The sequence below is a fragment of the Calonectris borealis genome, chromosome 7, assembly GCF_964195595.1.
Source record: "Calonectris borealis chromosome 7, bCalBor7.hap1.2, whole genome shotgun sequence".
In the NCBI taxonomy this organism is placed as follows: Eukaryota; Metazoa; Chordata; class Aves; order Procellariiformes; family Procellariidae; genus Calonectris; species Calonectris borealis.
This window is the reverse complement of record NC_134318.1, coordinates 6,048,886-6,070,949: the sequence shown is the minus strand read 5'-3', so window position 1 is coordinate 6,070,949 and position 22,064 is coordinate 6,048,886. Positions and strand designations below refer to the sequence as shown.

Sequence of the window (22,064 nt, the reverse complement as noted above, 5' to 3'; positions counted from 1 at the left end):
GTATTGGAGGATATTGTGAAGGTAAGAATGTTTCATCCAGGAGACGCCAGGAAGGAATTTGAAAAACCTGCACAACAGCACCTCTCTACTGTTAGCCCCGGGCTCACTGAAGAAGCGATAGGAATTAAAACCCCCAACCACGCACAGAGAAATCTCGCCAGACTCCCTGCTTGACTTAAAATGCCTAACACGGCTGTGCTTTCCTCTGTAAAGACAGGATGATGCCATCAAAAGTATCTCTCTGCTCTCAAGAAAGTCAGCTCTGAGTGCCCAAAAAAACAATAACTAAGAGTCTATCACCTCAGTGGCTCTTCAGATTTCTAGAGCATTATTTCAAGTTTTCATAAAGGCAGTCAAAGTGAAAAAGAAAAGAAAATCTATCAAAGATCACGATGGCCTATATCATTTGTGCATGCACTTCAAGGCACCAAACAGAGAACACTTGAGCTTGAAAGGAAAGAACTGCAAGGAGCAAAATTTTCTTGGCTTTCCTATTATTGCATGTTTTCAACATCTCTCAACTTTCCTAATAGTCCTTCACGGTTCTCAGGAAGAAGTCAAGACCCACTTCTTGAGAAGTATTACCACGTTCCTGTGCAGCACGACAGTTGGATCCCCCTGTCGCTTACTCCTCACAGCTCTGTCACGAACGTAACTGTACACCGTGCCAATTATCACCGGAGCGTGCGTAAGGGGCCCTCTGGATAACCACTCAGGCAGAAACCCGCACGGGCCAGCCCTTATGAGCAATGCCTCCCTTCTTTTTAAGTCACTGGAAGGAACATATGGTACAAGAAAGCCTGCTCGCACTACCAGGATCAAGTGACAACACCAGAAAGGCAGGAACGTCATCAAAACACTTCTCATATTAAAGCAGATGTTGAAGTTTATATCATGCATAAATATACAACACGGTATTTTTTCTGGATGTATATTACAGCTCGTTATTAATGAACATGATATTAATTTAAAAACAAAACAACAATAAAACCCCCAACACATTCAGGCCCAAAGTCCTCAAGCCAGTCATTTAAGGCCTAGAAGCGACTTCAGTGAGACTATTCAGAGACTTAAAATAGATATTTTTTTTCCCCAGAAAAAAACTTACACTGCTTTATACGGATCTATAGACAGGGAAAATAAACTCAGGAGAAAAGTGAAGTGATTTTCCAAGGGCCATAAATTGAGTCAGTGCCATGTCAGAAGCAGGAATTCAAGGAAAAACACTGCCTATGCCCCCTCCCCGCCCAAATTGCATCTGTGCAAGCGCCGATGAAAGAACACCCATTTTGTGCATGTTAAAGCTCACCAATTTCTCCTTCCACTCCAGGCTTGGGAATGCTGATGGAGGTTCGAGTCTCTGTTTCTAGTCTCTTCTTGGTTTCCCCTTTCTTCCCAATGATGTACCTGGAGGCGTAAAAGCGCAAGAGAGTCACTCACACAGCGTCGCTGGGCCATCCTCCATCAAGTGTGTCCAGCCAGCAGGTTAACCATGCCACAGGCAGCTGGGTCCCCCCCAATTCGGTATCTCCGTGCTAGAGGGATGCACACGCTCAGCCTCACGCGCCGGACCCGGTCCAGGCACAGAGGCTTCTCCCGGGACTCCGCGCGTGACCAGCCTAGGAGCACGGGATGATGTTGAACCATGGCTCACAACTGGCTTAAGCTAAAATAAGTCAATCGGTCCATAACAGCTCTGCCCAGCACATCCTGCCGCAGCTTGCTTGTCAGCTGGGTTATCCCTTTTTCCCATTACCCCAGCTGACAAAGAACTAAGGGCCTTTTTTCTGCTTTTTGCTTTGCTCAAGGTAGTCATCTGCCAGCATCCAAACACACAACAGAACACCTTTCCTTCCCTACATCTCAGTAAAACTATTCAGCCAACAAAACTGTCAAAAATAACTAGATAAAGCTTTGAACACTACAGGCTTCCCAGTAAACATCAGATTGGAGTCAACAGTCAATTCCAGCCGTGTGTGCTTTCTCTCAAAGCTTTCACAAGCTCCCCCTGCCAGGCTGCTCGCCCCAGTTCTTCCTCCCCTTCTCCCACCCTCCCTGACGCTTTTATGTTCAAGGGAAGAGATGCTCAAACACCCTCCTGCCAGCAAGAAAGCACCACCTGCTGTCTCTGTCACAGGGAAGGCTAGGAGTCAAGCGTGGCCCATCGGCACTAGAAAGCCATTGCCAATCTTCCCTTCCCAAATGCTAAAATCCACATCCACAAAAGGGAAAACGTTTCGGAGATCTGGCGCTTACCCCAACCTCAAAAAAAAAAAATATTCTGCGCTCAACCGCTTCCCAGCAGCAACTCAAATAAACCAGAAACACATAGGCTCACTTGTATAAGGGGCTGGGAACCTCCACTCTGCACTGGAAGCCTTTCTCGGTCTCTTCCACCACAAAGGCATCACAGGGTTCATCTGTGCAGTCACCGGGGCCTACCAGAAAGGAAAAAAAACCAGACCTTGTACAACCTCTGTAAAGTTTGACAGTGCTTTATGTAGGACAATAGTCTCACAGCTGCCTTCTCCCAAGGTTAAATAAAGGAAGAAACGGACTCCTCTCCGTTGCAGCTAACTGCTTTTTATTTTACCTTACTACCAGCTCCGGAAAACATAATGACTGCTTCTCAATTCCACCGGGCTGGGAGGCGTAGGAGAGCAGTAGTTACAGCCCAGGTTTTCTCTCAGTGGAAGTTGCGTAACGACCCAATGGGAATGGTCTCTTCTCCTGGCAGGGTGGAAGCCACCAGCCCATTCAGAGACCCGAGCAGGAATTTAAGGTCGCAGAATACAAATAAAAGGTGAGGCCAGTTTTGGTTCAAGGGTTCAGGCAGAGTGTTTTGGAAAAGAGAGAAATTCTCACACCCTCAGCATGGAGGAATAGATGCATCCTTTCATCCGTGGGCCATTCCGTCATGCCTGTTAGGACCAAACGTGATTTCCAGAAAGAGGCCATGGTTTCTATCTCCTCTCCAACACATACAGGGATGAATTTGGGTGGCAAGCAGCTTACTAAAGCTTTATTCAATCCACTGAAAGGCAGGGTGGGGGGGAGAAACAGGACACAACTGCCACAACCCTTTCCATTTGAGAAATAAAAGCTGAGCTTTTCTGTGCCCACGACTCATGCAGAATGACAACAAACATACAGGCAGAAAGATGAAGTAAAATACATCAGAACAGGAAGAATTTTGCCCCCAAAATAGGTAACACCTTCCGAAAGCCACATTATAAGAGGCCAGTTCTTCAAGGGGCAAACATTGCAAGGACAGAGGATCTTTAGCAAGCAGCTTCCACTCCTGCCATATCTGCAAATAATCACACTACTGAAAAGAAAGGCACTTCAGGGACCTGGGGAAAACAGATCTACTAAAAAAAAACCAGAAAACAGAGCTAATGTGTTCTCCCCTTTTACTGGAGATCTTTCACGGCCGGCAAGCAAACCGACAGTCAGCAGCACAGTCACCTAAACCCTACACGTTAGGTAACCGGGATTACATCCACTCTTTGGTCAGCAGGATCATCAGGGACCAAAGCAAAGCATTTTTCTCCCTCTTGAACACCTCACTCCACCACACGGGCAGGTCCTTGAGCACATAAAGGCATGAGAGAGAACACCAAGAGTTCCCCAGGTCCCCGGTGTCGACGCTTTCACCTGTAGCACGTCCTGACAGCACCACGGTCACCCCTCGCGCAGCACTCTTTACCTGCACAGAAATCCTCCTCCTCCTCCTCGTGCTGGTAGGCCTGCTCTTGAATAAGATTCTTCCTGTATATCCGGCCCCCGATCTTTATCAGGGTGGGCCGCAGAACGTCCATCCTGCTCCTCCTCCTAATGCAAAAACAAGGACAGCTTTGCTAACTTATGCCACGGAAAGGTAAATTTCGATGTTTCCTCGTGGATAATTTGTAAGAGGGATGGGGGGAGCTCTGAGGGGCTCGGCAGTAGAGTGAGGTCTGTACCTCCACAAGAGCAGTAACTCCTCCTATAAGTATAGGTGAGAAATTTCAGAAAAGCAATACCTTCTCAATCCTTATGTTACTCTTTCAAAGATTAAGTTTATGAGACCTTACAAGAATAGTCTTTGTCAGCTCGTAAAGCACAATCAAGTGAAAATGGGAAATTTAAGCAATGTAAGATAGGTAACGAAGCATCAGGTTTGTTGCCCCTGCAAGGAGGTCAGCAACCGATCACCGCTCTCCCTGAAGCTCACAGGTTTTAGCTAAAACTCATGCGGCCTCAGTCAATGTGCCATCTTAGCACACTGTTGAGGATTCTGAACAGTTTCACCTCGTTATTTTCCATAGCTGCAGACCAAAGAGACCCCCGCCTCTTGCGAGGAATCCCCTACAACACTGACCTCTCTCAAAATACCCACCATCCTCCACTGGTTTCTCAAAGGCTCAAGGAGGTTTTCAAAAGCAAACCCAGTTCCCTGGATCTGCTCGGGAGGCAGCTGGGGAAACAAAGCGCTCTGAGGGGTCGGCGCTGGCCGGTGTAAGTGCCCTCCACCTCAGAGCACTGTGGTAAGTTTGAGGCGTAGGGGTAAAAGTCTTACGCTACCCTGCATTATTCCAAATTACATTAGAAACATGGGGCACTAAGTTAAACTTTTTACAGCAGAGAACATTTAGTGGTGCACAAGCAACAGGGTGATCCAAAGAATTGGCAGTTGCCTGTCAGCGACTTCACATCTTCAGGGCTTGAATTTCCACGTTCACCGAAATTGTTAACATCGGGTATCTGTTTGCCCTGTTTTTAAAACAGAAATTTCTGTTCCTTAGAAAACAAAGTTTCCACCAAAAAATTCGCCTTCGTCAGAAGGTTTACTTGTCCACTACAAGAGAACCCGACAGGAAAAAATGAAGAGCTTCCCTCTGAAGATGAATTTATCCTAAACTGGATTTATTATATGGAGTGACATCACCTTCAGAAGGTTAATGCTTTTCCCCTCAATTAAAGTCCCACCTTCTGAAACGACTTACAACCACCTGGACTTACACCTAAATAAAAAGGCATTCCTGTAGTTCACGGGAAGAAGTGCAGACGCCAACCACGCGCAGAGGCAGACGGAATAAGCCATGAAAGAACACGCTGCTGTCGGGGTTGTTTTGTTTCCACCGGGGCTCGCGTTTTCCTTTTTAAATTGCAGAGCCGGTGTCACGATTTCTTGGCACAGGACTTTTAAGAACCTCGCCTCAGGCCCGGCGGGTAACGGCCGCCGCAGCCGTTGCCAAGGTTACCACTCCCCCCCCCCCCCCGCCGGAAGTAGGAAGCGGCTGCGCGCGCCCGCCCGCCCCAGCATGCACCGCGAGCGCGATCACGCGCGCCGCCTGCGCCAAGCCGTCCGGGAGCCCGGGTGAGGTTCGGAGGGGCCGGCGCGCCCCGGGAGCGGGAGGAGGGCGTCCCGGGAGGAGACGGGCGCTCGGCTGAACGGGAGCGGGGGGAGAGGCTGGCGCAGGGGACCTCACTCACCGGGAAGCAGCTCGCTACGGAAGCCGGGGAGGGGCCATGGCGCGAGAGAGCGAGGAGGGGCGGTGCCTGGGGCGGCGGTGCGCATGCGTAGGGGTTGGGGCGCCGCGCAGGCGCCCTGGCGCTACCGAGGCTGCTGCCCCCCCCCGGCCGGAGTGTGGGCAGGAGGCGCCGCGGCGCATGCGCAGTGCCGGCAGCCCCACCGCGGCCCCACCTCACAAGATGGCCGGCGCCTCAGGCCTGAGGCGATGGAGGTAGGGGCGTCGTCCTGGCCTGCCGGCCACCTCCTTTTGTTTGCCTCAGCCTAAAATAAAATAAAGACCCTGCTTCTATACCTAGGAGCCCGCCAGGCTTGTGAGCCCAGGTTGGCGTCATTTCAGTGCAAAGCGTCATCTCGCTTCCCTCACGAGCGGGGAGCTGGGCCTGCCCAGGTCTGTTGAAGAAGGTGTTGCTGGACGTATCATAGCCATATTAAAGGTTTCTTTTATCCAGGCATCTTCCTTCACAGCCTGTAAGCCCCCAGCCTCCTCTGAGCTGCTGTATTGTATTATACGCAGTAAATGAAACAACCTTGAGCTTAAGTATGAATGAACACCCGATTCCTAGTTGTGACAGCCTTTTAAAAACCCATTTTCTCCACTAAAAACGTGAGTGCTTTCCAAAGGCACTGTCTGCATAGCCTAAAGAGTCTGCAGAAGTGTATCAAATAGGTAGGATAATAGATATGTATTAAATGGGCTGGATAATTGGGAAGTGCTTATAAGTGGTTTGGAGGAGTAGCAAGTGCTGTCACAAGTGCCAAGCGACAGCTTTTTTACTATCGGACAGGTATGTGACAAGTTTTACGTACTCCCTCATGACAAATGTACAGCCAATACCTCTTAAAAACAAGGCTGAGAAAAGGGTATGCAAGAGACGACCAGGCTTGTGCTGTACAGGCAGGCAGTTGCTCAGCCCTTGCCCTTGTGTTAGGTCATGTGCAGTATTTTAAAAGCAAAAGCACATCTGGAGCAGCACAGAGAGCAGTTGCTGCAAATTAGGCGCAGCGTGGCTTCGTGCGGGATGCGGCACTGGAACTGGCAGTCCTGCGGGCTTCCAGGTTTTATGAGGCAGGAGGACTTTTTCCGTGTTTGTGCTCCTGGAAACAAGGCAAAAAAAAAAAAGACAAAAATATTTTTATGACCGTGGGGAGCGGGAGAAGTGCCAGGCAGCTGAAGGCCAGTGAATTCAGGCCAGCGACCTGTGCCAGGTTATTTTTATGCACGCTCCAATCGTCCGGCTGAATTCCCAGGCCCCCTTGTCCGAGGGGTCAGAGCGTAGGTTACCTTCAGTTTCTGGGTGCCACCGCGTGGTATGACAGCTAACTGCACCCGTCCCCGCAGCGGGCGCAGGCAGCCTCTCCCACGCACGAACCACCAGCGCTTTGAGGCTGCGGAGCCAGGGAGCGGGGGCGGCAGCCCAAAGCTGCGCTCGCTGGCTCTTCTTGGACCTCGCCGCCTTCATCTGCCATCAGATACGTGCGCGGTTGCTGGCTTTGCGCCCTGGGAAACTCCGAGACGCCCTTCCTAACTCTTGCTTTGCTCCCTTTTTGTTCTTTCAGGCTGGGACGGGGTGAAATGGCAGCCTCTTCCTCATCCTCTTCAGCCGGCGGAGTCAGCGGCAGCTCTGTAACAGGATCGGGGTTCAGCGTTTCAGACCTGGCGCCGCCCCGAAAAGCCCTCTTCACTTATCCCAAAGGAGCCGGGGAGATGCTGGAAGGTGATTGCTCCTGCCCTTCTCCTTCCCCGCTCCTCCTGGTGTGCAGGCAGCCCTGCAAGGGAGTTGCTGAGCTTGGCACCCTGCTGCCTTTTCGGACTTAAGCTGGCAAAAGCTGGAGGGAGGAAGGAAGCACCAGGGCTCGGGTGGGTCCTGAGCAGCGCCGGCTCTCCCACCAGTTGTCCATGAGGAAGTGATTTTTCTGGCAGTCACCTGTTTTTTAGCTCCATGACAACACTTCAGACGAGGAAGTGATCTACCTGAAAGGGAACATGACGGTGTTAATTGCTCATTGTTAGCTAATCCTTTGATGTCGGGCAGGAATTACTGTAAAGATAGCTGAGGCAGGAGTATTTTTCTTGGCAAAATGCGTTCTGGGGTTGGATTTGACTGGGCTAGTGCAGGAGGCAGCTTGTATCCCTGCTGGCCAGGAAACGTAAGGCTTGCTTTTGCCCTTGACCCGAGTTAAAACCTCGCCGCAGACGTCTGCGAGAGGATAAATCAGGACTAGACCTCTCTTTTAATCCTTCAAGGCTGAGCACGTTCCCCTTTTGGGCTCACTCTTGTCGGGGCGTTTCTCCAGGGCTACCTGTAGAGGGTCGGGGCTCTGATCCAGCGTGGGGGCGAGCGTTTGGGTGCCCGAGCCCTGCCACCCGCTTCGTCGGGGTTGCCTGAAGGAGGACCCAGGCACGTCGCAGCTGCACGTCCCTGCCCCTGCTCTGGGTGAGGGAGGAAGGGCAAGTCCTCAAGATGACAGGGTTAAGCCAAGGTCGGTCTGTCTGTCTCTGCTTCTCTTGAACTTCCCGTGTCACCATGCCGCACGCTTGATTGCGTGAGCCTGAAGTTCATTGGGGTGGTCCTGCAGCTCCGAAGTGACTGCGTTCCGGTAGAGACGAACGCGGCAGCGCAGGGCAGCTGGGAACTGATCGCTACATCGTTTAAGGACTGTTTTTATTACACATTAGAGCCCATATGCCAGTCTATTGAAGTAATTATGACTGAAGGCTTGCTCATAGAACTTAACGAGCCCTCAAAACAAATTAAAATAATGAAGCACTTCGTGTTACCAAATAGGCAGACAGCTGTTCCTCCTGAGAGCTACTCGGCAGGACGGCCGGGCTGGGGAGTCAGAGGAGAGGGAAGGGTATGTTTGAAAATAGCACGGGGCAGCACCAGCACAGCATTTTGACAGCTTGCGAGAGGATGCTCTGAGCACAGCGAAACCCTTCCCTCTTACCTGGAGTTCAGCTTCAGATTAGATTTGCCAGGGCCAGGGCCACTGTTTCTACCCTTAGTCTTTAAAATTGCTTCTCTTCCTCGTTTTTATGGCATGAAGCTTTTACCTGGTTTTGCTTTCGGCTGACCTGTTTACCAGTAACACGGCGGTTCGTCTGCTCTGGGTGGCGGCAACAACTAAACACTGTCCCTGTCGCAGGAAGCTTTAAGTTAGCTTTTTAATTTCTGAGATAAAAGGTGATACACCCATTCTTTCGTCAGGCAGGTGCTAGTGAGGTAGCTGCATACCAGTTTCCCCTTCAAAAATCCCCACTAACTGACTGATTTTTATTGTTACTTTAACTATCTTGCTTGTTTTTAAATAAACCCTTAGTTTTTGGGGTTTTTTTTAGAAGGAAGTAGTATAAACTATGTCAGTACTTGGCACACAATTAGCTATGTATTCCGGATTGCTTTATTTCTGAAACAGTGGTGTGATCAATTACTGATTTAGATGGCAAGATACCCATTATCTGAAATCCTTTATGCGGGGTTATGGTCTAAGCCTGTGGGAAATCATAAAGCATTATAAGGACACAAGCGTCTGAGCCCCGAGGGAATCGGAGACTGCCGTAATATTACCTGGCTTCACCTTAGCTTACCTTCTATTTAAAATGGACTAAAATTGCTTGACAGAGGGGATGTAATAGAATACCAACCGGGATCTCTCCCAGGTAGCACAGCCGTTCCCCAGCGGCACCGGGAGCCAGCCAAAGCCCCGCGCAGGATCCGAGCACGGGGCCGAACGGGCCAGAAACCGGTGCGCTGCACGCTCGGCACAGGGGAAAGTGTCGGAACGAGGCAAGTGGGGAAACCCACACCTCAAACATAAAAATAGCAGGTCGGCGGCATTCAGTTAAGGCTGCTCAGTCTTAAAACTCTCAGATTAAACCACCTCCCTTTTTCTGTTTACAGATGGCTCCGAAAGATTCCTCTGTGAATCTGTCTTCAGCTATCAGGTTGCATCTACATTAAAGCAAGTGAAACACGGTAAGCACCGAAGCGCCGTCTGTTTTAACTGCGTGATCGGGGAAGGTGGCAGGGGAGCGCGGAGAAAAGGCTGACATGTTCTCGGGTGCCGACCACAAAAAAGCAGAATAGCCTTTTAAGTTGGCGAATTAATGCTAAGTCAGACCATCATCGAGTCCTTTTGCAAGCCCTATGCAAAGCGACGGGAACCCACAGCCTGGGTGGGAACAGGCTGTGCCTTTCGAAGCTTGTTTTTCCATCGCTGTGTGCCGCGCTGCCTTCACGAGAGGTGAGGCCAGAAGAGGAGGTTATGGGCAGGAAACGCCCACGCTCTGATCTTGGCCCAGCGCTGACTGTCTCTTCGGCCTCGGGCAAAGAGACACTTGATTCCACCTTTGTTTCTCTGACCGAGCCCTCGTGACACCGGCAGGGTCAAGCGAGTTTTCCAGAGGTGCTCGGGAGACGGACACGGAGGTGCCTGGCGTGGCATGACCAGGCTGACTCCACTCCCGACCTCCCCAAGAAAGAGCCTTACGTCTTGTTTGAACTTCTGCGTCCCTCCCGGGGCCTTCGCCCGCCGACCGGGTGCCCGTAACTGAACGATGGGCTTGACTGCACAGCAGCTTTCGTTCTCAAGACGTTGGGCAGAGCTCAGCACTAGATCGCGCCCGCTGCTCGAGGGTCACATCCTTTCTGGTCTCCACCTCTTGTCGGCTAGAATGGGTACTTCCACGTGTTGTCTCAGACCGGAGAGGTTTCCTGTCCTCCCCCGGCGAGGGTTGTCAGGAGGAGGTCTGGGGGCGTGCAGCAGCTTGCAAGGCTGTGATCCTGTATTTCTGAACCGAAAAGCAAAGCTGAACTTCAGAGCCGTTGTTTCCGCAGCTCCGGCGGCTGTAGCTACCGGGGGCTGCTGCACAGACTGGCACCCTGATAAGCACCTGGTTTGTGGAGCACCGGTCGCCTCCCTCTAAGAAAGGGGCAAGGCTTAAAAAAAGATCGAGGTCATCGTTTTTTGGCTTGTTTGTTTGACAGTTCCCAAAAGCGCTCAGTTGCAGGAGGTGGAGTGAGAACAGTCCCTCTTAAAAGCACCCACTGCTGCAGTCAGCATAAATCACGCACATTTTATGTTACGCCTCTTGCTAGTAAGTCGGCTTGTACTGGGGTCTTTTTCCGAGAGGCCACTGCGCTGTTAAACTTCCAGCAGAGCCAAGAGAAGAAGGGCTATTCTCATCTCCGTACCACCGCAGCTGATTTAATTGAAAATGGAGCCTGCGTGCCCAACGCACAACCGGTTTGAAATAAAGCCGAGAGGAATGACTTGTCTTGGGGATCCCCAGGGAGGCAGCTCGTCTCTCCATGGGGACCTTCGTGTCATTAGCATGCTCTGACTGCAGAGCCTTTCTGCTACAGTCATCCAGGTCCTCCTCAAAGGACCTTCATTAAAACGAGAAGTTCCTCGTGCTGCGCCCAGCTCTACCGTGGGCTCTCTCTGAACTTCTCTGTTCTTTCGCACTATAAATATTTATGCTAAAGAAATGAGCTTCATCCTGTTTTCACCCCCATACGCTAATCGGCCTCGTGTTTCCCTGTTCGGACTTGAATTTACACGGCACGGGCAGGGATGGGTAAATACGCGTTCAGCGCCAAACGAGGCAGAAAAGCCTGTCCGTTTGCACAGGGCGTCGTGCAGAGTGGGTTTGTGTTCAAATCGGCTCGGTGGGTTTTATTCTACTCTCTTCCCCATTGACAGCTGGGAATTTGCATCTAATTGAAAGGTTTAATTGCGCTGTCATTGCAAACCACAGTTACCTTTGAACTTCTCGCAGATCAACAAGTCGCACGGATGGAAAAACTAGCCGGTCTGGTGGAAGAGCTGGAGGCAGATGAGTGGAGGTACAAGCCAATAGAGCAGCTCCTGGGGTTCACTCCCTCCTCGGGCTGAGCGTGTCTGGATCGCTGCTGTCAGGGAGCAGAAGAAAAACATTCTCTGGCCTGGCTTCAAAACACACCCCCGTTTATCAGGATGCTGACAGCTGCATCGGCAGGACTGGGTTTTGGGTTTTTTTTTTTAAGTTGGGAGTGGGGATCCCCCGTGAAGCTGCCAGTAAATGGAAATGATGGGATTCTTAAGTCATCTGCAGCGGTACAGGCTGGCAGGGCTCAGTTTCTCTAACTTAGAAGGTAGGATCAGTTTTACAGAACTCGGAGAATCACCTTATTGTTTAGGGAAGAGGGAAGACTTACAGTGTGGTGGCGGGGAAAGCAACCCAGTAACTCAGTCGGGCCGTTCCCAGTCGGGCCGTTCCCCGGTGCGTGGCCGAAGGCCTGGGCGATCCGCGGGCTGGGAAGCCTGCGTCTTTGCCCTGCTCAAGCCGGGCCTCTGCAGAAACGCTCTTCAGCCCTAGCCTAGTTGTTTTGGGGGATGACCGGGACGAGAACTGTCCCGGGTCGGTTGAGAGGGGGCAAGCGGTGACGCTTTCTCCAGAGGTACCTCGTGTATCGCCGAAGCTGTTTTCTCTCCATTGCTGTTTCCCTTGTGTCCGCACAGCGAGTGCTGGCAGGACACTGCTCTCTAATGCAGAAGCTCTATCTTTAATACCCCGAAACTCTTTTTCCTCTTTATTACGTGTTGGATTGCTCTGTGATAATAAAATAATTCTGTTTTTGAAACCGTTTACCTTTTCAAAGCTTGGTGTGGGGAGGTCTGATGAAAGAAACAATCAGCCGTGTGGTAGGTAACAGGAGGTTTAATGAAGCTCAGAGGCAGCCTGGCTGTTACGATGGTCAACTTAAGTTCAATTTAAAAAACCCCTCTGAGAGGAACCAAACCATACTTGCTTTACGCTCAAAAGTGGGTTGATTTAAATCGGGTTTTAATCCTGGTTTAACTCTGCCAGCAGAAAACCCTTATTTAAATCCATCCATTTTAATCATCTTGTTTTTCGTTTGTGCTTCACTTCTGTTCTCAAGGGGAGCTGGATTTCCATTTTCTGGCATAACATTTCAACATGTTAATTTTCCGTTGATTAGAGCCTTACCACCACGTTTTTGCTAGCCAGCAGGGGGATAGGCTCAGCACTGTATTTAAGCAATTGTATGACTTACTGCTCCAGATGCCTAATTCTTCCATTTTCAACATCTTATTTATGAGATTATTTTATTTTTACTCACTATTTCAGTCCAGCCACATCTGGATTGAAACAGATTAATTTGAGTCCATCCCCATCTTAGTTATATCACCAGCAATTCGTGTTCGCTAAAGCTAAGGGGAAAAATTGTGCAGACACATTCTGCGTTTGTTTCTGTTTATAAACGAGTTCTAGTATCAGAGTCAGCTTTTCGTGATCCAGAGCCACACGCTGCCCAACAGCCAGCCCCGATCTGCCGATGAAGCCCCAGTTCCAGCTCCGCACCCGTGGAAATTCACTGTACGGTTTCCGAAACCGCGTACGGGCGTTCTCACGTAAGGCTACAGCTCAGCTGAGACGTGTCCCACGCCGCCTGCCCCGTGCGCGGCCCGGAAAACCTCCTCCCCGGTCCTGGAGGGCCGCCAGCCCCTGCTCTGCGGGGGCCTCCTGCACAGTGAGCGGGTCCTCGGCCAGTATCGCTTTAAACGTGACGGCATTCGGTATTAAACCCCCATCCCAGATGGGGTTATTTTGAAAAGAAGGGAGCGTTGCAATCAACTTGTTTGTTTGTTTTATATCATCTATTTTTAATCCTGCTTACTCCAGCCACCTAAACTTACCTTGGCCAAACCTGCCAAAAATACCCCCGTATCTAGACAGCGTCGTGGGGTTTGGGAACGGAGCCGTGCGCCTTCTGCCGCCGACCACGCGGCAGCGCCCCGAGCCCCCTCGCTCGCCCCGAGTCCCACCCACTCCCCGACCCTACGTGCTGCAACCGGCGTAATCAGATGCAGAAAGAGCCTTTCCTTTTCACTGCTCGGCGTGAAACTTTTCCACTCCGCCAGCCCTCCGGGGATCGGCGCCTGCGGCTCTGCCAACGGGATGCAGTGCCCAAGCGTTGCCCGGTTCTCCCCGCAATCCCGGCACGTGCCGAAGGGCCCGAAACACGGCGGGGCTGAGATTTCCCCGGGGCAGCCCCCCCCCCCCCCGCCCTCCTCCCATCCCTTGTTTTCCAGCCGTTCCTCGGCGGCGTGCCGCGCTGGCGGCTGGACGGAGCAGGAGCAGGGAACGGCCCCGGCTCCGTGCCGTACATGGCTTGTTTGTATGCGCGCCCAGCACCAAAATAGACACATGTGCGAGAGCCATTCAGAGGAAGTGAAAAGTTCACCCTGTACAGTACTACAAATGCAAAAACATGTTGTTGGCCGTTCCCTCCTCCCGCTCGGTAAACACTTTATGTAAGGCGGCGAAAACCAGAGGGATTGCTGCACGGTGAAATAAAAAAACCCACCCCTGTGCTCCCCCTCCTCTAAACGCAGGTTTCCCCTGGCAGCTGGAAACCCCTCGGCTGCCCTATTTCTGCTTTGCGGATCTGTGGGGCAGAGCCGGCGATAACTATTCCTCCTCGGGGTTTTGAAGCACCGTTCCCCTCACCTCGGGGGTCCCTGCCGCATGGCCGGGGGCTTGGCCAGCAGCTGGGGGGCTGTTTGGGGGCTGCAGCTGGGAGCGGAGCGGCAGGGGGGGAAGGGAAGCCCGTCAGCTGCGAGCAAAAGTTGATGCGGGGAGGGGAGGGAAAATAAAAAGCAGCTGAACAAAGAGCCCCGTTCAGGGCTGCTGGTTGGTTTTCCTGTGGGTGCTCGCAGCAGAACGTTATGTACCGGCGCGCAGGCCCCGCTCGCATCTCCCCTCCCCGGCTCCTCGCGCTGCTGGCCGCGGCCCCAGCGCCGGGGACGGTGCCAAGGCACGCGCTCGCCTTGCCGCCCGGCCGAAACGCCCGGCCGGGGAGGGCCTCTCCCCGCTCCGAGGATGCGGGAGTGTGGGGCAGCAACCCCGGCAGCCCCCCGCAAAACACCGGCCCCCAGTTTTTGCCAGGGACGGGGCAAAAGCATCCAAGGGGAGATGAATTTCACAGCCCCCACCCTGCAAACGGCACGGTGCCGACCCGGTGCTCGGCATCTCAGCTGCCAAAACCCGTCCACCGTCCTCCTCGGCCGCACGTTCCTTGTTTCTCCGCCCGACTCCCGCACGTCGCGGGCAGGCAGCCTGCCTGCAGCTGCTTGTCCCCGAGGCGAGAGATGGGCCCGAAAGGTTTGGCTGCGGTGGAGACCTGCCCGGCCGGCGGCACGCCGGGACCTGCCGCGGCGTCCCACCCAGCCCGCAGCTTTCAGCTCGCCCGTCAGAGCTGGCCACGGGCTCAGCGCGGTGGTGTAGGATACGCGGGGTCACCTCTCGTGTGCCCGTCACCCCCTGCCACGACCGGGGACTCGGTGACCGAGGACGGGGCCAGAGAGGGTGCAAGGAACACCCACCCTGCAGGCATTTAGGGGACACCCCGAAAACCACGGCCTCAGCCCCTTCGTTACATTCCCCACGTGAATGCTTGGACACAGAGGATCACACCAGCCTCGGTGCCAACCCCGGCTGGTGATCGCGTGCCAAAATAATGTGTAAATCTACCTAAAAGCGGTTTTTTTGCACCATGGAGCTGCTGGGAACCAACGTGAGGACGGGGACTACACCAGTGGCAGCCATCCCATGGGGCAGGAATTTGCCCCCCAGCATACGTTGGGCACGGTTTGCACTCGACGTGCGCAGAGGCACTCACTGAGCCCCCCAGTACATCTCCTCCCTTCCTCCTCCCCCTCCTCCTCCTCCTCCTCCTCCCCAGCCCCCTCCCCCTGCAGCCCTGCAAAACCGCTGAGCTCAGCACATCCCGGGCAGGGGCCCAGCCAGGACCCTCCCCAACGCCAGCCGCCCCCGCCGGCTCCCGCTTAACCCTTTGCAAAGCCGGCCGGGCTGGAAATCGGAGTGATCGAGCAAATCTCATCGTGATGGGGGCAGGGGGGGTCCCACAAGCTGCAGCCGGCCGGGAACAGGCAGTCCAGAAAGTTTCATCCATCATCCCGAAGCCCCGCTCTGCTCTCCCCAGAAAGGACGGCAGGTCGGGGGGGCGAAAGACACGCTGCTCGGCCACAAAAATCACGCTGGGTTCACGCCAGCAGCAGTACCCGGGGAGGGGAAGCGCAGGGCGTACTAATACTGTAGTTAAAACTTTGCTTTCTAGCCCCAAACCATTTCCAGAGGCTCTGCTGCAGAAGAGCAGCCCGGGTCGCAGCCGCTTTTGGGAAGGAAAACGAGCTGCAAGCCCCGCGACGCCTCCCCTCCCAGCAGAAGCACGAGCACGCAGCATCACGTTGGGATTATTTTATTTCAGAGATCAAAAATGACGTTTCACTTTAAAACTTGCCGTCACACCAGAGGCTGCTTGCTCCCCTGCCTACCAGGCGATGTTATGGCAAAGAAAGAAAAATATTTATGCTCGGCTTCAGAATTCAAGCTTATTTTTAGCAAGGCGCCTTCCCTGTGGTCCTTTACCTCTTCTTCGTTTATTTGCCGTTTTCCCCCTGTTTTGACCCCAAAGCCAGCAGTTCCTCATCTATTTTCAGCCTCACCCAGCGAACATTCATACCAATGACTTGGTGGTTGTGGGGAGAAAAAAATCCACGAGCTAGATTTTGTTAAAAACAGGATCCCAAGCACCATCCAACCATTCCCGAGCACGTGTGTGCATATTTCGCTGTATTGCGTGGCGAGTGCGCAAATATCGGTGTATATTTTTAACAGCTGGGGTTGCGGTTTGTTCATTTTTTGTCCCGAAAAGCAGAGCGGTAGCCCTGGACGCCGTGGGCGCAAGCCAGGGCTTGTTCCCAGCTCCCCGCACATCCCGTCCGCCCCGCTGCTCCCCAGGATGCTACCCGCTCCCCCGGCTTGGACCTCTGCTCCCGAAACGGCGACCGATTCAAGCCCCGCTTCTCCTTTGACCCCTAAAAAGCACTTTCCCCACCGCTACAGCTGCCGCTGGGTTGCCCGGACCCTCCGCACCCACCGCCCCGTGGCTCTTGGGTGGGAGAATTTGTCCCCGTCCCCGCCACCGCGGAGGTCACAGGCAGCGGGCGCGATGCCGGCGCGGGGGGCCTGTCCCCCTCGCTCCCGGCCGGCGTTTGCTCTCCGCCGTGTTTACCGCCGGGCTGTTATCAATCTCTGCTCAGGAAGGACAGTACCCAAGATAGCTCCCGGAGTGACTTCAGAGTGTGCTCAGCTCCTCCGATAAAGCCGCAGGCAGCGCGGCGGGAGGACAAACAAAGCCCTTTATCGCCAATTAATGGGCCTTCGGCTCCCCGCGCTCCTCGGGGTCTGGCTTCGGAGAGGTCACGTACGCAGGGGCAGGCACGCACGGACCTGGCGGGGGGACGCGCTTCCAGAGCGGAGGGCTCGGAGGAGGACGGCATCTCCCCCCCGTTTTACAGGACCGCTGGGGGAGGCAGATGGGGGTTACCCCCAGCCTGGCACCGAACAAACCCCCCTGTCCCAGCCTGGCCGTGCCCTGCTCCCGCCCCCCTCAGCCCCCTCCGATTTTTAACGCCCTTATTTTCTTAAGAAACCCGGACAAGGCCGGCTAAGGGGACGCTGGCACCCCCATCACCCGCAGCGCCTCCGGCCTCGGGCTCTGGGTTTGGTTTACAACCCGAAGCAGGGCAGCGGCCGCCGTGAGTCAGCCACGTCCCGTGCCCGGGCCACCTCTGCCGCTCGCAGCAGGATCGGGCCCTGCCGGTGCCCAGAAGACGAGGGTGACCAGCGGGCAGGCTGAGAACAACGCATACGAAACCCCTCACGGCCCCATCGCCTGCCGTCGGGTTTCGTGCCAGCCGGGGCCCGTTTCACAACCCAGGGCCTGGGCCTGTGTCCCCCCCTTGCCGCTGCTGTCCCCACCGGAACGTCTCTGAGGCCAAGCGGCGAGGCCTGGCATGGCGTCTGGCCCTGGGGGTGCCTGGGGTGAGGCCCAGGCCCAGGCTGGGCGCTGAGCTGGGGGCCGGCGTGAGGCCCAGGGACAAGCCAGGACCTCGGGGGGTGCCCAGGGCTGAGGCCCAGGCCCTGAGGGGGTGCCGGGGGGCGAGGCCCAGGCCCTGAGGGGATAGCAGGAGGCCGGGGAAGCCCGGCGAGAGCGGCCCGGCCCGGCCCGGCCCGGCCCGGCCCTCCTGATGCAACCCCCGGCGCCGTTTGCAGGGCCCGGGCCGGGTCCGGATCGGGGCCGAGCCGAGCGGAGCCGAGCAGAGCCGAGCGGAGCCGAGCGCGGCCGAGCGGAGCGGAGCGGTGGGGAGAGGGCGGGGCCTCCCTCTGTCACCGGGCAGGAGAGACGCCGCGGACGTGCCCCGCGCTCCCATTGGCGGGCGCGGGCTGGAGGGGCGTGGCCTCCCGCACCGCTCCTTATATAAGGCGGCCGGTGGGCGGCTGGCGGAGCAGAGCGGGCGGCGGAGGCGGCGGCGCCATGCCCGGGCTGTGGGAGCGGCTGGCGGGAGGCGAGCGGGGCCGCCTGGAGACCTCCGACTGCGAGTCGCTGGGCAGCACCTCCGGCTCGGAGGGAGGTGAGTGGGGGTTCCCGGGGGGAGCCCCCGTCCGGGGGTTCCTGAGGGGCGGGGGACATCCCTGAGGGGCTGGGGGTCCCTGAGGGGCTGGGGGTCCCTGAGGGGGGTGAGGGAGGGGGTGCTGTGCCAAGCCCCTGAGCCGCAGTTACACCCCCCAACCCCTGGGCTCGATGTCCCCCCGACAACCGTCAGACCCCAGCCCACCCCTCCCCGCGGTGCTGACCTGCCTCCTGTCCCCTCCGCAGACGCCGAGTACGCCAAGGAGGCCTCCCTGCCGGACCTGGACCTGCTGCACGACCCCGAGGACGAGCTGCTGTGCGCCAACCTGATGGACCTGGTCCAGGCCACGCTGGGCAGAGCCCCGCTGGGCGCCAAGCGCTGCTCCCGGCTCCTCATGCCGGCCCAGCTCCTGGCGCAGGTGAGGACGGAGCTGCTGCGCCTGGCCTGCAGCGAGCCCTGCGGGCTGCGCGGGGCCCTCCTCGACCTCTGCGTGGAGCACGGCAAGGCCTGCCACGACGTGGGGCACATCGCCGTGGACCCCGCCGTGGTGCCCACCTTCCAGCTCACCCTGGTGCTCCGGCTGGACTCCCGCCTCTGGCCCAAGATCCAGGGACTCTTCACCTCGGGGCCGGCTTTCACGCCGCTGAAGCTGAGCACGGGCTTCAGGGTCATCAAGAAGAAGCTGTACAGCTCCGAGCAGCTGCTCATAGAGGAGTGCTGACGGGCCCTGCCGGAGAAGGGACTTACCCAAATGCTTTGGAAGAGCCGGTTAGAGCGTGGCGGCTCCCGGCAGCCGCTGTAGTTTAGGTTAGGCTGGAGTAGGGCTGTAGGTGGAAGTAGTTTGGGCAGGCGGAGGTCCCCGCGGGGTGCCCGCCTGTGCCGGGGCGGAGCGGAACCGGGACCCAGGCGGAGGTCGCTTCCCACTGTTGATAATTGTGGGATGGATGCGGCAGCGGGGCTGCTGGGGGGCAGACGGTCTCCTCCTGTTGGCTGATTAATCATGGGGTGGTTTGGTTTTTTTTTTGTAGCAAGGATTGTAATCAATGGGGTTTCTGGGGGAGGGTGTGTGTGGGAGTGAGTGACGGCCGGGCTGGATCGAAGACAAAACCCCACCGCCGGCACCCGGGCGGCTCTGCACGGGCTGCGGGTAAGGCAGGACGGGGGGGGGGGCCCGAAATCACGTTGCGTCTTTGATCAGGAGAGGGAAGAGCGGTGGGAGAGGGGCGTGCGAGGTGACGCGGGGACGGAGGGCAGGACCCCTTGCCGTGGTCACTTCATTGGTTACAGTTTACACTCGTACACTTGATGTTCAAGTGCAAGACTTCCTATGCAATCATGTTGGGGTGTTTGTTTTTTACTTTTCTAATAAAAGCTGTCTTAATTGATAACCTGCTGTCTCCCTGTTGTCACTCGGGGCTGGAGAGGGATGATGCAACCGTTCCTGGCAGGTCCGAAATCCCCGCTGGCATCCTCGGGAAGCCTTTCCCTGGCACGGCAGGCCCTCTGCGGTGGGAGCTGAAGGTTTTGGGAATGGGGGGGAATCCCGCTGCGCCCGCTCCTAATTGCAGGCCATGGGGCTGTGACTCAGGGGGAGCTGAGTCAGGCCCCCGCGCCGGCCAGGTGCCTGCCTGTGCCCTGGGGAGGAGCACCCTGGCACCCCAGCAAGGGGCGGCTGCTCCTCCCCTGGGAGCTACGGGGGGGTTTTGGGCAGAAAACCAGGAGAATCGGCTAAAATTGGGAGGGAGATGGGGAGGGTCGCACACCTGCCAGGCAGAGCGCTCCCCAGCTCCAAACACACTCTGCAAAAATGAGACCAATTACCCAAGCCTGCAATTAGAGCCACTCGGAGAAAAGGCTTTCACTAACGTGTAATTAAGCTGCTTGGCAAACGAAGAGCCTGGCGGAAGGTGTGGGGGATAAACTCAGCCTGAAAAAAAAAAATTATTTCCATTCAAATGCAAGTTCATTCTGGCTCGAGCTTCTCTTGTTGGTTCCTTCCCCCCCCCCCCCCCCCCGGACAGACACTGACTTTCTGATGAAAATTTTCACCGAAAAAGTTGTTTCTGAAAAAAGACAACGCACAACCGGAGGGTTTGGAGCTGAGGTTGCTCACCCACCTTGGAGCACTCAGAGCAACAAGCAGTGCTGGGCAGATACAGCTGGAAACGCACCTTTACAAAGCCACATTGCAGGGGGGGGGTCCCCAAAATTTTGGGGACTGGGGTGTTTCTCAGAGGGTCACGTGCCAGAGCACTGCCCCCGCCTCCTCACGTGAGGGGCATCCCGGTGCCGGGATCAGGTGGCACGGTGCCCTGTGGGGTTGGCTGGTGGCAAAAGCAGCCTGGGAGCCACTGAGGGGGCTGGAAAGGAAACTCCAAACCCAAAGTTTTTTGGCAAAATCACAAGAGGAGCAGGTTTTGGCACCGCCGGCACGGGACGGAAACGGCACGTTGCTCCCCAGCTGCGGCGAGAGATTTACGGCGCGGTGACGGCAGCGGCACCGGCAGCTCAGCTCGGGCCCTGCTGAGACATACTGTGTCTTGAAGCTATATCTATAGCTCCATAAACATACGTATTTTTATATCTCGAGCTCCTAAGCATGCGGAGGGGATCACCCCGTGTCTCGCCAGCAGCAGCGTGGCCCCGGCTCGTCCCCTGCCAGCCCTCCCCAGTGGGCGAGGGACTCCGCGTCACTTTTTAATTATTATTACAAGCAGTAATCAGGGCTTTGCAGAAAACGCCGAGAAAACAAAAAAAAACCCCACCAAAACTCACAAAAGCAAACGCAGAGCGACAGGAGAGCCTCTTTGCCGGGGGATGGCGCCCAGCAAAACCCTCCGCGCGGGTCCACGTGCCCCCGTAACGCCCCATGGTCACAGCCCCAGCCGCGAGCGATGGCAGGTGAAGCTTGGCTTCTATTTATAGCAAAATGGCTTTTCCATGACAAACTGGGGGGCGATGTCAAGGTCCCTGGGGTTTGGCAGCTCCCTGGAAGGTGCCAGGAGCTTCCAGCCGGGCTGTATTTAGCCTCTCCTGGGGCGGGGGGCAGGCAGGGGGATATTTTGGGACTCGGGAGGCGGCGATGGGGCTATTTGTGGCATCAGCCCGGGGCTCCCGGGTGCCATCACGGTGCCTGGGAAAGGGAGATTTTTTTGGGGAGCATCAGCAGCAATAAGGCAAACGAGGATTTAAATCCCAGGGTAACGCTAAGCCCTCATGTTTTGCTGCCAAAAATGATGGTGGCGAGAAGCGGGGTGCCCTTCGCTCCCTCCCTGCCGGAGGAGGGTGCTCGTGGGGCACCTGCCTTCCCCTGCTGCCTCCCTGCCTTTGGCAGCTGTGCCAATTAAAAGCTTGGGCTAACGAGCTGCTGATTGGGGAAGGAGCTAATGGGCAGCCCAAATCGCCCGCACCTTTGGTGAGCAGGCAGGGACCAGCACACCGAAACGCAGAGCATCTCCCGTTGCGTCGGGCTGGGAATGACCCGAAATGCAGTAAAACCACCCCAAAAAACTGGGGTGTGGATGCACCTGATTGCAGAATTTAAAAAACCCCATGGAGCGGGGTCTGTGCCGGTGACACCGGGGGGGTTTGCCGGGCGGCTGCGTTGGGTCATGCCGGACTCTCCCGGCGTCGCGAGAGGCCGGCGGGGCTGACTCACCGCCGCTGCCGGGAACGCGGCGCCAAGGGGAAATGGCAGTGACGCGACCCCTGGCCTCTGAGAGAAAGGGAAAAAAGGGAAAAGGGGGAAAAAAAACCCACCCCAAAACCTGCAGCCCTTTGGCGCGCAGGGCTGGGGAGGAGGAGGAGGAGGAGGGAGCGCCGGCGGGGTCAAGCCTGCCCCAGGCGCTGCGGGAAAAGCCTTTTGCTGCCCTGGGGTGGGGGATGTGGGAAAGAGGGACCCATGTGGGAGCGCGGACCCCAAATCCGACCCCGAAGCTTTCGGGGCAGCAGCCGGCAGTTTCCGAGCCGCCGCCATCGGGAAGCACGGCCAAGCCAGCATTTCCGCCCAGGACAAAGGCGGCCCGAGCCTTCCTGCCCG

The 22,064-nt window shown here is 55.9% G+C and overlaps 3 protein-coding genes and 1 long non-coding RNA gene across 10 annotated transcripts in view; 2 read left to right on the top strand and 2 right to left on the bottom strand.

Annotated features, from left to right (window-relative positions):
- ASCC1 (activating signal cointegrator 1 complex subunit 1) overlaps positions 1 to 5,590 on the bottom strand; it is a 40,189-nt gene extending 34,599 nt beyond the window's left edge. For 5 of the 6 annotated variants that reach the window (XR_012674238.1, XM_075154141.1, XM_075154140.1 and 2 more), the window contains exons 1-4: positions 5,479 to 5,590; positions 3,710 to 3,834; positions 2,339 to 2,438; positions 1,310 to 1,407 (exon numbers count right to left, since the gene is read on the bottom strand). Coding sequence is in view for 5 of the 6 variants with exons in the window: in XM_075154141.1 (XP_075010242.1) it covers positions 1,310 to 1,407; positions 2,339 to 2,438; positions 3,710 to 3,821 (310 nt within the window). In the remaining variant the exon portion in view is untranslated. Of the gene's footprint in view, positions 1 to 1,309; positions 1,408 to 2,338; positions 2,439 to 3,709; positions 3,835 to 5,004; positions 5,280 to 5,478 lie in introns of those variants that run through there. The other variant, XM_075154139.1, reaches the window with a different exon arrangement.
- Positions 5,278 to 12,144, top strand: ANAPC16 (anaphase promoting complex subunit 16). 2 transcript variants are annotated; one of them, XM_075154144.1, is made up of 4 exons: positions 5,278 to 5,362; positions 7,076 to 7,233; positions 9,421 to 9,495; positions 11,301 to 12,144. In XM_075154144.1, exons 1-4 carry the CDS (start codon positions 5,307 to 5,309, stop codon positions 11,414 to 11,416), a joined length of 405 nt encoding a protein of 134 aa, XP_075010245.1. In that variant the 5' UTR covers positions 5,278 to 5,306; the 3' UTR covers positions 11,417 to 12,144. The 2 variants fall into 2 exon arrangements, with proteins under 2 accessions (XP_075010245.1, XP_075010244.1); XM_075154143.1 differs by having other exon boundaries at positions 11,280 to 12,144.
- On the bottom strand, positions 6,478 to 11,422 carry LOC142084064 (uncharacterized). The gene is made up of 4 exons (XR_012674239.1): positions 11,284 to 11,422; positions 8,468 to 10,310; positions 6,801 to 7,490; positions 6,478 to 6,613 (listed from the first exon to the last, which is right to left on the bottom strand). It is a non-coding gene; the product is annotated as an uncharacterized LOC142084064 (long non-coding RNA).
- Positions 12,145 to 17,874: 5,730 nt separating the features above from the next.
- On the top strand, positions 17,875 to 19,413 carry DDIT4 (DNA damage inducible transcript 4). Its single transcript, XM_075154136.1, has 2 exons — positions 17,875 to 18,025; positions 18,271 to 19,413. The coding sequence occupies exons 1-2, from the start codon at positions 17,929 to 17,931 to the stop codon at positions 18,744 to 18,746; spliced, it is 573 nt and encodes a 190-aa protein (XP_075010237.1). The 5' UTR covers positions 17,875 to 17,928; the 3' UTR covers positions 18,747 to 19,413.
- The last annotated feature ends 2,651 nt before the right edge of the window (positions 19,414 to 22,064 follow it).